This window comes from Micromys minutus, assembly GCF_963924665.1.
Source record: "Micromys minutus genome assembly, chromosome: 12".
In the NCBI taxonomy this organism is placed as follows: Eukaryota; Metazoa; Chordata; class Mammalia; order Rodentia; family Muridae; genus Micromys; species Micromys minutus.
Genome location: NC_137981.1, coordinates 4354929 through 4366207, shown reverse-complemented (window position 1 = coordinate 4366207; position 11279 = coordinate 4354929). Strand labels below are relative to the sequence as shown.

Sequence of the window (11279 nt, the reverse complement as noted above, 5' to 3'; positions counted from 1 at the left end):
CTTTCCAAGAACAAAACTGCTCATTCCACTAACTGGGTCACTTGCCAGAGAGCCAAGATTCTGTCCGTTCTTTTTTTTTTTTTTTTTTCTCTGCCCTTGTATAGGGCCAAACCCTAGTGAGCTGGGTTCTACAGATTGGCCAAGGCTTTCTATTAATGTTGGTTCCTACAAAGTCCTCATCCAGTGTACTTTTCACTCACCTAGCTCTTCCACCTCAGAAGGCAAACTGCCAGCGTGTCACTGGAAAGTTTGAGGTAGTCCCTAGCCTAAGCTGACACCTGAAGCCCTGAACAAGGGGAAGCTGGAGTTTACAGCTGCCATCTCCTGCTGAAGCAAAGAGCACGGAAGAAACACTGTAAATGGACACCCCAGATTCAGCGTGCTTGGGCGCTCAGTGCGTTCCCTAGAACAATAGGTCAAACACCCAACTGTAGAGAAAACTATGGTAGACATGGAATCCCTCTCGTTTGTACACATTTGCCTAAGGGCCAGTTAACTGATGGTCTGGTCCAGAGGGGGAAGTTAAAGAAACATTAGTCAAGAGGCAGTAGGGGAACAGTACTCCTTTGGAAATTGAGGAGTGGGAGCGATCAGACAAATTCACAGTGGTTATTCACTTATTAACAGATACATGAATATGATAAGCATGTATAGATATGTGGATCTAACAGACACATGTAAGTATGGAATACACAGAGAGAAGGAGAGAGTTCTGTACACACCACCTGATAAACACTCATAAACCTGTGAGCTCTTTGCTCAAGAGCTCACCACCCTTCACATTCACATTTTGCTTCTTTCAAAATATTTTAAGTGTTTGGATACAACTTCTTTTGCATGACATGATATTTGTGAGACCCGTTCCTGCTATCATATATTTTAGTAGCCCGTCCTTCTCAATGATCTATAGTATTTCATGTTGTGAATAAGTCACTGCCTAACTCCAAGTTCCTCTGGTAATGTCGCACAGTTGCCAGCTGAGGCCTGCAAAAACTTACGTTGCTGTGGACCAGAGCAGCACATGCCTCTTAGTTACTAAAGAGACACATTTCTGTTGGGTGCACAGGTAACACACAACACAAACACCCACCCCTAATAGACGCTGCCGAGCACTTCTCCAAAGTGTTTATTCAGATCCCACCAGCAGCACCGATTGGCTTAGCTTTGGTTTTGTGGTGGTGGTTTGTTTTATTTTTGCATGTCCTTTATGTGTCCAAGCTCTACAAAGAACCTCTTAACCAGTCATATGAACTGGTGTATGCTGCACCTCTTCTGGGAATCTCAACCTTGGCAACTTTATGACGGAGATGAGGATGAAAGGCTCTGGCTTCAGATGCTCTGAGAACCTACTGGCATAGGTGCTTCACTAAGTACTCCATCTGGCAACATACGGCCATCTATCTGCTCCTTGTTATCCCAGAGTCACACCCAAAGAGGAAGGACTGTAAGCAGCAGGGACACTGGAGGAAGAAATGGTTTCATTCTAGGAGTAAGTAGTTCTGCCCAGCGTTTCTGGAGTTTCCAATTTCTGCCTGCTTAAGTCAGAGCACAAATTCCCAGCAGAGCAAAGACTGAGCTTCCTCTAGGTAAAGACAGACCGGGCTGAACACTTGAGAGACAGGCAAAGAACTCTTATTTTTTACTGTGCACAGCAGGGAGTTCTTGTTAAAGACACACACACATACAGAATGGAGCCAGGCACCTGCCTAGCAAACACAACCTTTGAGGTCCTGATGAAATGACTCTTCCTTTCTGCTCTCCACAGCCTATGAACCACAGAAGTCTGAGGGACTCTGAAATCCCTTCCTCTTACCCTTTGCTCTCTTAAGTTGCTTAACTCCTGCTCTTAGCTCTTAACGCTAATACTTTAGAGCAGGCTCCACCGAGGAGTTTAACCAGCTGCCAGGTTCAATAATGGGGAGGATCCTAAGCCATCTTCCCAGGGTGCAAATCCACATCTTCCAACTACACTGGGCCTGTCACTCACCAAAGCGCCTTTTATTTCCCGTGTGTGTGCACACATATATATGTATAATGCACTTAAAATATACATAGTTGTTGTTCATAAATAGCTTCTTTTGGATGGCATACCAAATCAAATCTTAAAAAAAAAACTCAGGTGTAAAGAAACACTCTTTCTCCCGTACCTGGAAAAGTGGTGAGTCCGCTTACAAAATGCTGTGCCAAGTATTGGATTAGATTCCTAATCAAATGCCATTTCTAGAATGTCGATAGAATATACACACACTATATGCATGCATATGTATATATACGATATGCATATATATGTTTGTGATTATATATGCATCCAGGGCAGAGAGGAGAGTGCACCAAACCTGCAAGGGTAGAGACTACAGATCTGCACTCTGGGGAGATTCCCTCTGTCCTAGGAGTACCTCCACTACCCAGAAATCCGAAGACAAGAGAGTCCTCGGCTGTGATTACCCAGTTGTTGGAAGGATCCAGGAAATCCACCTAGGTTTGTATCACCGCCCCACCTCCACGATCTGCCTCAGGCTGAAGGCCTGGAGACTCCTGGCCTAAGGTGAAAACTGTCCGCGGGTACATTGAAATTTGCAGGGCAGTCCCTGGATGTTAGGAGTGCAGCTAAACAGCTGCTGGGTGCCAGGCCGGGCTTTGTGCTAGTGGAGCTCCGCCGCAGCGCCCTAAGGATGCGGAGCAGGTAGAGACCGCAGCCAGCCCATCTACCTTGGAGGTCAAGACTGAGAGTGTGCGGTACCTGGAACCTAACAGCTTTTCAGACACACACGCCCTGCCTTGCTGGGCCAGGGTATCTGGGGCTCTTTGTCTCTCAACACAGAGAACAACGCTCACCAAAGGCGGAGGCCCCTGTGCCTTGAACAAGCTCGCCACCCCGGCACGGCTGTGCAAATGTTTTCAGTAAGATGTTTTCTGGGGTGAAGAGGGGATAGCAGATGAGTTTCTCTTCACAAGTTAATGAATTTTAAGCAGCGGCTAAAGCTGGTTCCTACGTAAATCATATTTCAAATGGAGGGGAAGGAAGGGAAGGAGAGAGGTGGGGAAATAGGGAGAAATACTGAAAGTTTTTTAAGGTTTGGGTTTGCTCCCCTAAATAAATCCGCGAGGGGGGACAGTGACAGCACCAAATCTGCTCATCGCTTTCCAAACTCAGAACCTCCACCGCCACCAAGTGTGTTGTCCTAGCGCAAGGCAGCTTACGACGACCTATTATGTTTTGCAGGTCTCTGGAGAAAATAATATTAACAATAACAAAAAAAAAAAAAAAAAAAATAGTGTTCCCTTGCCGCCCAGAACCAATAGGCACCGGTCACCTAATCTAGAACTGCAGCGCCTCTTCGGAGCTGGGAGTCCAAATGCCTGGTTTTCTTTCTGGGTGCCAGAAGCGGTGCGAATGTGTGAGCTTCTGTACAGGAAAGGGATTTTCCTCTGAGGTTGTCTGCATTCTGAGAAGGCATCTGCTAAGTAATTTGTCCTAAAGTGTGGGCGATTTCTGGAACTGATTTTTTTTTTCTTACACAGAAGTCATGATTACAGTGGTTTGAGTTAGTGACCATAAAATGGCCAGAGGGAAGGGGCGGAGAGACAGGCAAAGCCCTGATGTGGCCAGTCATATTTAATATGCTTTCTACAAATGAAGTTCCTGTAAAATCAATAGGCAGCTGCCAGCTGTGCCTAAGCCTGTGGTTTCAATTAAAACACTGCGTTCGGTCTTGAGAGTTGGGCACACATCCCTAGTCAGTGGTGTGCGCATTGCATAGCTTGGCCTGGGTGTGGCATCACATGGCCTTAGATTACAGAGGTCCAGGCTAATACAGGGCCCACAAAGACAGAGAGATGCTGGGCTAGGGAGTGGGTTGTGAAAACAGGGAAAGGTAGGGATCCGAGGCGCTTCAGTAGTGCACAAGCCAAGACCAGATGGCAAAGAAGCAAGAGTCTTGTTTCTGCACCAGCCAGGAGCTGGGGCCTACCGCTGGGCAAGACCCTGTTGATCAAAAGGCTGTGCTTGATGGACTGGTGATTGCACCCCCACCCCACCTCCACCATCCTGAATCCAGTCCCTGGGGCCCTGAGAACGATGCCTTAGGCTCCTCTTGGGCAGGTGTCTGCTGCCCGACTCTCAGTCTCTTGCCCTCTAGGTCCACATCCTAGATCAGCAGTGGAGCTGTTGGGATTTAAAAAGCATGGTAAACCCAGAAAGTCACCCCCATCCTGAGAAACTGCTGTTTCAGAAAAATGGTTTTCAAAGTAGGAAGTTTTCCAAAACTGTTTTGTTTTGTTTGGTTTGGCTTCTGGCATATAGCAACATGCTTTGAAAGATCAGCTTAGATCTCCAGTGGGCCACGTGTGGAGTCTCACCGACTCTCTAAAATTCTGGAAGATGAATTTTTATCGTTGTCTCAGCCTTCCTAAAAGGAAATCGACCTTTTAAAAACTGGTGTGTCCTGGGGAAATGAATTTGGAGGAGGGGGCCAGGAATGAGAACCTCAGCATACCCTCTACCACACGGCATTCCCCCAGTCTTCTATTATTCTGCCTGAAATCATCTCGTTGACAGAAAATATTTGTTTGCACTATTAGTTGGTACTGGAGCTAATTACTCAATGTGTTAACGTGCAGTAATATGTATAAAAGTAGGATCAGTGTTTATTGTGTGGGTGAGCTGTTGAGCGGCGCTTGAATAAACTGCAATTAGGGTTAGATAGAGATTAATTAACATGTGAGTGGCAAGGTGTAAAATAGTTTCCAACCCTCCACTTCAATATAATCTGCAGGCAAGGGAAGAAGTTTGTGGAAGCTAATTAAATACTTTCATGAAAGCCAGTGTATTCGCCCAGCATTTGGAAAGAAAGGCACATTAGGGGCAACTTGTTTTTACCCAAATGTTTTCTTTCTGTAGAGGTAGCTCTGCTTTGTGATGCCAGAGAGGAGAGAGAGAGAGAGAGAGAGAGAGAGAGAGAGAGAGAGAGAGAGAGAGAGAGAGAGAGAGAGAGAGAGAGAGAGTGCAAATGCAGGTTCTCTGGAAGCCTTGGTGTGTTAGATCAGCAGATCTTTCAGGTGCCTAATCTGGGGAAAGAGTTGGGGTGCAAGACTGGTGGCAAGCAGGATTCCACAGGAAAGTCGGGGTAGAAATTCAGGTCTTGAGGCTGCAGGTGAACTGACACTGTCTCAGTGCTGGGTGAGTGGTTTGTGCCAGATTTGGTGGGAGAGGAAGGTCATCCATAAGTTTGTCATTTGCATAAAGATGAGGGGCATTGGGTGTGGACTTACATCCCTGTGAAGATGTTTTAATTTACATGGGCGGAGGGAAAATATTCTTCTCCAGTTGGGGAGGACTCTAGCTTTGCTATCTGGAAGTTTCAGCTGTGTGTGGTGGTGGTAGATGCTGGGGGACAGACTCACACTTGCTGGATTTGGGGGTAGTCTCAGACTTTGGCAGGATGAGATTAGGAGTTTATCATAGATCACTTTCACTGTCACGTGTCCTTGGAGACCTCTGTTGTCCAGCACCTCAGCTATACCTTTCCTTTCTCTACCTGCAACACTCACACCTGGCCGGAAATAGCCGTCGGAGGAACCGCAGCTAGATAGGTGGGTGGAAGGAAAGAGAAGTTCCGAAGAGGACAGGAAGCTATTTGTCTGCAGTCCAAGCTAGAGCTTTGCTGGTCTGGCACTGGTGGGTATCTTTCCCTGGGACGGATAGTAGCGGGCCTGGCATCAGGTGGACACTCAGCTGCAAAATCGGCCCGAAACGGAGAAAAGGAGGGTTACCTTCCCCAGCACTTTCCCGGCTCCGCTGATGCTGTATCTCTGGAGACGGAATTGACTATCAAACCCTCAACCCTGTTTGCTCATATTATACCCACCGTAATCCTCTTAAACTGCCGTTGCGGCTACAAAGCTCTTGGTCTTGCAAAAGCCGGCTGGCAAGATATAATTGTCCGACGAACAAAAACAGCCAAAAGTTTTTTAAAAAAACCCAAGCACCCCCCTTCCTTTCCCCAAACCTAATTCTCTCCTGCTCTAGCTAACCAACCCCCCACCCCCAAGAACCCTCAGCCTGGACTACTTTTGTTATCGCCAAGAGCACCAGGCCTGTTGAAAGTGCTGGAGCGTCTTTGAGCAGTTTGTTGTGATACGCAGGTGGAATGGTCTGCAAACATGAATTCAGCCCCTCCAAACCCGGCGCGGAGCGCTCTGCTTTTGTGCGCCAGGCACAAAAAACGCTGAATTCCTCCGAACTTACTTGGGGCCTGTCTAGAAAAGGGCCTTTTCTTCCCTCCGCTTGTACCTCTGGCCACACTAAGTCTTTGCCCGCCCCCCTTCGGACCCCCTCCCTCTCCTCTCTGATAATCCTTCTCTTTATTTTAGAAAAACACAAAACCCGGTTCCACGCGGTGCTTTAGTGGCTAAAAGTGAAAGAGCTGCCTTGGCAGAATTCAGCTCTATGAATCACTTCGGAAAATTGGTTCGACTGAATGGCCTTAGGAGGAAAAACGTTTTAATAGGATCCAGGGGAGGTTCTGCTGTTTCAATCTGCTCCTTAAACAGGTGGAGATTGGACCTTCTCAATTATACAAACAGTAAGTACCCAACAGCAGGAGAGCTGCCCTCCGAATCCTCCCCGCACGCAGCCCCAAACCAGGCGCGGAGCCTGGTTCTGCCTCTCCAACCCGATCACAACTCAGCAATTCGGATCGATTAGCTTCTCAAACAGCCCTCGGGCTCTCAGGGCAAGAATCCCCCAGCCCTAGTCAAGAAGTGGGCCAGAGAGCTGCAGGCGCACCCACCCTTCCCCAGGTCCCTAGGATCCCGGCGCGCAGCCTGCCCTTCAGGACTCTTCGAGGTCGTCCTTAGGCGACGGGGAGCTCTCTCTCGACCTCCGACGCCAGCCAAGGCGAGCTCGTTGCTTTTGCATAAATTAATATTTTCCCATTAACAAGTTCCCCCCTCCATACGCGACGCCCGCGTCCATGCGCCACATCCTAATGAGGTAATTATCATTTGCACGTGTTCGGGGCTGGCGCTGGCTCCGTAGGTAAATGGCAGTTTATTAGCACGGTGCCCAGCTCGGCTGCGCAGGGCTAAGGGACACTTTGGTGATTAGACGGACACCCAGGGGCCCTTGCAAGTAGCGCGTCCCGTACACCCCGCCTTCCCCGCGTACCCTAAAACCGTAGGCCCCCCAAAGTTGTGAATCACGCAAGGAACTCTGCCTAGGTTTGGGTTTGGGCGGCCCCCACCTCCTTCCACCGGCAAAACCAGCACGATTCTTCCCCCTCCCCCCTCCCTCTCTTCCCTCCTTCCCGATTCGCAAACCGCTCGCACTTTCCCGAAGGGAGCGCGGGCGCTAGTTGCCTCCTTTAAAGTTTGAGGGGCGGTGGCGGCGGCCGGCAGGCGCGGGGGAACGCAGGGTCCTCAACGGGAGTCGCGCCGCCGCCCATGTCATTCCACTTCAAGTGACTTCATGTGATGTCAGCTGAATGTAAAAGACAGTGATCTCACGCGGAGGGGAAGATGTTTGCCATCAAAATGTGACAGAAGAGACATGCTGCATGGCTCGGAACGCATCTCCTTGGCGGTGGGGGAAAGAGGTAAAAGCGAGGTGGCTCTTCCGGTCCTCTTTAACTTTGCTCTTTCAGTGCCCAGCTCGCAGCACGCGTGGCGGAGGCCTGGGTCCAGGGAAGGGTTGGGGAGTGTTAATTTGAGACTCCTTTCTTCTGCCCCCTCTCCTTTCCTTTGTACAGCCTCCCCCTTCTTCCCCTTTCATAGTCCCAGGGCAAGGGCTGGTGGGTTCCTTTGCGCGCCGGGTTAATGGGCGGTAATTTGGTACCCTTGGGTGCACTTTGTTCTGCTTCTGTTCATTTGAATGCAAATGGGTGACCCGGGCCGACTAGGTGCTTATTAAATTGCGGTTTCCCCCCTGCCTTTTCCGGAATGCAGACTTAGAGGAGAGAGGCTGTGCCCTGGCCCAGCTTGGTTCAGCTTGGCGCGCCATGGCCAGCTCAGCTTCCCTGGAGACCATGGTGCCCCCGGCCTGCCCGCGCGCTGGAGCGTCACCGGCCACTTCGAAAACACTAGCTTTCTCCATCGAGCGCATCATGGCCAAGACGTCCGAGCCCCGAGCGCCTTTTGAGCCCCGGCCTGCTGCGCCGGAGGCAGACAGCGGCCAGAGCAAGAAACTGCTCAACCTCTGCTCTCCGCTGCCCTGTATGATCCCCCTCCAGCCTCTAGGCTACGAGGTGCCGTCCAAGACACTGCTCAGTTACTCGGAGTTCTGGAAAAGCAGCCTCCGGGCGGGCGGCGGTGGAGGAGGAGGCAGCGGCGGGGGGGCCCCAGTGTGCGGCGCCAGCGGCTTGTGCAAAACCAACTGTGGCGTGTGCTGCAAGGCCGAACTGGGCCTTGCGCCTTCTGCGCTGCCGGCCGGCAGGGTCATCAAGCCGCAGGTCATCAACCAGGCTGTGGGGCTGCCGGCCAGCGGTTCTCTCTACTACTTCAACTACCTGGACTCCACGGCTTACCCACCATCAGAGCTCCTCGGAGGCCACCTTTTCCCCTCTGGCCTCCTCAACGCACAGGCCCCCACTTCCCTGGCTGCTCACCCCAAGCTTTTTTTGCTGGAGAACGCCAAACTGGCTAGCCTTGCTGCGGACAAACTCCCCCACCCAGCTTCCTATCCCCATAAGGAGCGCTTGCATGCGCCGCTGGAGCAGGTGCTGAAGGAGAACTCGGCCTTGACCGCTGAGCGAGGGGGAGTCAAGAGCCACAGCAAACTACCAGGGGGCTCTACTGACAGCAAACCCAAAAACTTCACCTGCGAAGTGTGCGGCAAGGTGAGGCCTAAGGTTCTGGGGGGAAGGGGGAAGCTAGCAGTCCCTGGCTTTCTTGGGCAGCCTTGTACACCTCTCAAGCTGAGGAGCTCCCCAATAGCTGCATACTCCATTGGATGTCCAGCTGAGCCTCAGTTTCCTATTCTGTAAAATGGGGTTGTTGTCAATCGTCACACCGTTGACAAAAGGACTTGGGCTTCGGATGGGATGTTTGGTTGGGGGAGGTAAAGCGGGTGGGGGGGGTGTGCTGATTCTAGGCCCTTGGCTGATGATTCAGCCCAAGTTCTGCTGTTGTCCCTCCATAGGTGTTCAATGCTCACTATAACCTCACCCGCCACATGCCCGTCCACACTGGAGCTAGACCGTTTGTGTGCAAAGTCTGTGGCAAAGGCTTCCGTCAGGCCAGCACTCTGTGCAGACACAAAATTATCCACACCCAGGTACGTGGCCCCAGGTCAGGCCATGTCGGCGCGCGCACCACCGCCCTAGTCTGAGCAGTGATGTTGGATTCTCCTTACCCTTGGTGGGGATCTGCTGTGTCCCTTGCCTAGGTCTCAGCCTTACTGTACGCACGCCCCTCTCCGCAGGAAAAACCACATAAATGTAACCAGTGCGGCAAAGCCTTCAATCGGAGCTCCACGCTCAACACGCACATCCGTATCCACGCGGGCTACAAGCCCTTCGTCTGCGAGTTTTGCGGCAAAGGCTTTCACCAAAAGGGTAAGGTACTGAGCTAGACACTCCCTTATCTCATCTTTAGGGTTCAGAGGGGTCGCAAGGGAGGGGGGTGCTGATAGCGAGGTGAGTTTGGTAGAGGCAGCACAAAAGCCGAGGGCTAGGGCGCAGCAATTCTTTGGAATCGGGTTGTGCAGACAGAGGTAGACGCTTTCCTGTCTTGGTTGGTAGACCTGGCTGGATTCAGGCTTCATTCTCCGGAGCACTGAATTTTGGAGCTGGAAATTAAGGAAAGGGCCAAGAGGAAACGTAGATAAATGAGAACAAGCTTCCGTTTGTAAGCGCTACTTCCTTTTTTAAAAAAATGAGCAGTGTCTTACTGTAAGAACAATTTAAGATGGGGGGGGGGTTGCAGGTCACCCGTGGCTCCCAGAGCCTGGGACTCTCTTTAATTTCTAATGTAATTTTGTATCTTCAGATAGCAATAGGGAAGTGCTAAGAACTGAGCTACAGAACCTAGATTTGTGCAGATTTCTTGAAGCAAGGCTCCAGCTCTAAGAACCTGCTGCCTTCTTAGGCTGAACAAAAGTTTCCCAGCCGGCAGAGCTCAGCAGGAGGGACAGACGCTACGTGGGCCTCTGTACCATGGGCCTCTGTACCGGGCAGGGCAGGGCCTGTGTCGGCTGGGAAAGACCTGGTCCACCCAGGAGCGCTCCCGGCCTTGATGCCTTGATGCATACGAAGTTTGACAACTTCTTAGTTGGGAGAGGTCATGCCCGCCTAGTCAAGCATCCTCTTTTGAGCTACTGCAAAGACTGAGGGGTGGTGGTGCGGACTTAGGGGAGGTCTCATTCCTTCCGCTACAAACCCCTACCTTTTTTTTTTTTTTTTTTTTTTTTTTTTTTTTTTTTGGTTTTGCTCTCCCTCAGGAAACTACAAGAACCACAAGCTCACCCACAGCGGCGAGAAGCAGTACAAATGCACTATTTGTAACAAGGCCTTCCACCAGGTCTATAATCTGACCTTCCACATGCACACCCACAACGACAAGAAGCCTTTCACGTGCGCCACTTGCGGCAAAGGTTTTTGCAGAAACTTTGACTTAAAGAAACATGTGCGCAAACTTCATGACAGCGTGGGTCCCACCGCCACCCCCTCAGCAAAGGACCTAGCCAGGACAGTTCAGAGCTGAGAGCTTCTACCTTGTCCTTTCTTCCTTTCCTGTACCAACCCAAGCAGATCTCACGTATAAACTTATTTCTAAAATTAAAAGAAAAAAAAACTATAGCAGAGAGGCTAAAATCTATTTATCGAAACCAGCATATTTTTTGGGAAATGTTAACGTGTCCTCGATGACCGGCAGCAATTGCGTGGCTCCCACCTTTGTACATTCAGGAAACGTATTTAAATCCAGTGCGCTGAAACATATTTAATTCCAGGCCTCGGCTTCTCCTCAGACAGCCGGCTTTTAATCCCAGCCTGTCACCGTGAGCGCCCAGAAGAGCGTGATGCCCCCAGCAGTCTTCACACAACCTGTAATCTCTCCTGTACAAGCGAACACGGAATATTACACGTATATGACTCAATAAACAGAACCACTAGTGCGCGTCTTCTTTTCCCCACCCCCTTGCCACGAGGTCAGCTCAACAAATCCAAAGAACGAGGTGGAAGTATGCATTTCCCAAATGTGATTTCCTTGGGACACTGGGGCCAGGCTAAGGCTAAACCCATACTTAAAGCACTCGGGAGCATGGGCTGAAAGACCTCCAGCCG

General features: G+C 50.5%; 1 protein-coding gene across 1 annotated transcript; it reads left to right on the top strand.

Annotated features, from left to right (window-relative positions):
* Positions 1-6448: 6448 nt before the first annotated feature.
* On the top strand, positions 6449-10698 carry FEZF2 (FEZ family zinc finger 2; the record flags this gene model as incomplete). Its single annotated transcript, XM_080926148.1, has 6 exons — positions 6449-6588; positions 7498-7595; positions 7945-8834; positions 9137-9271; positions 9419-9551; positions 10436-10698. The coding sequence occupies 6 exons, from the start codon at positions 6449-6451 to the stop codon at positions 10696-10698; spliced, it is 1659 nt and encodes a 552-aa protein (XP_080782274.1).
* Positions 10699-11279: the final 581 nt, after the last annotated feature.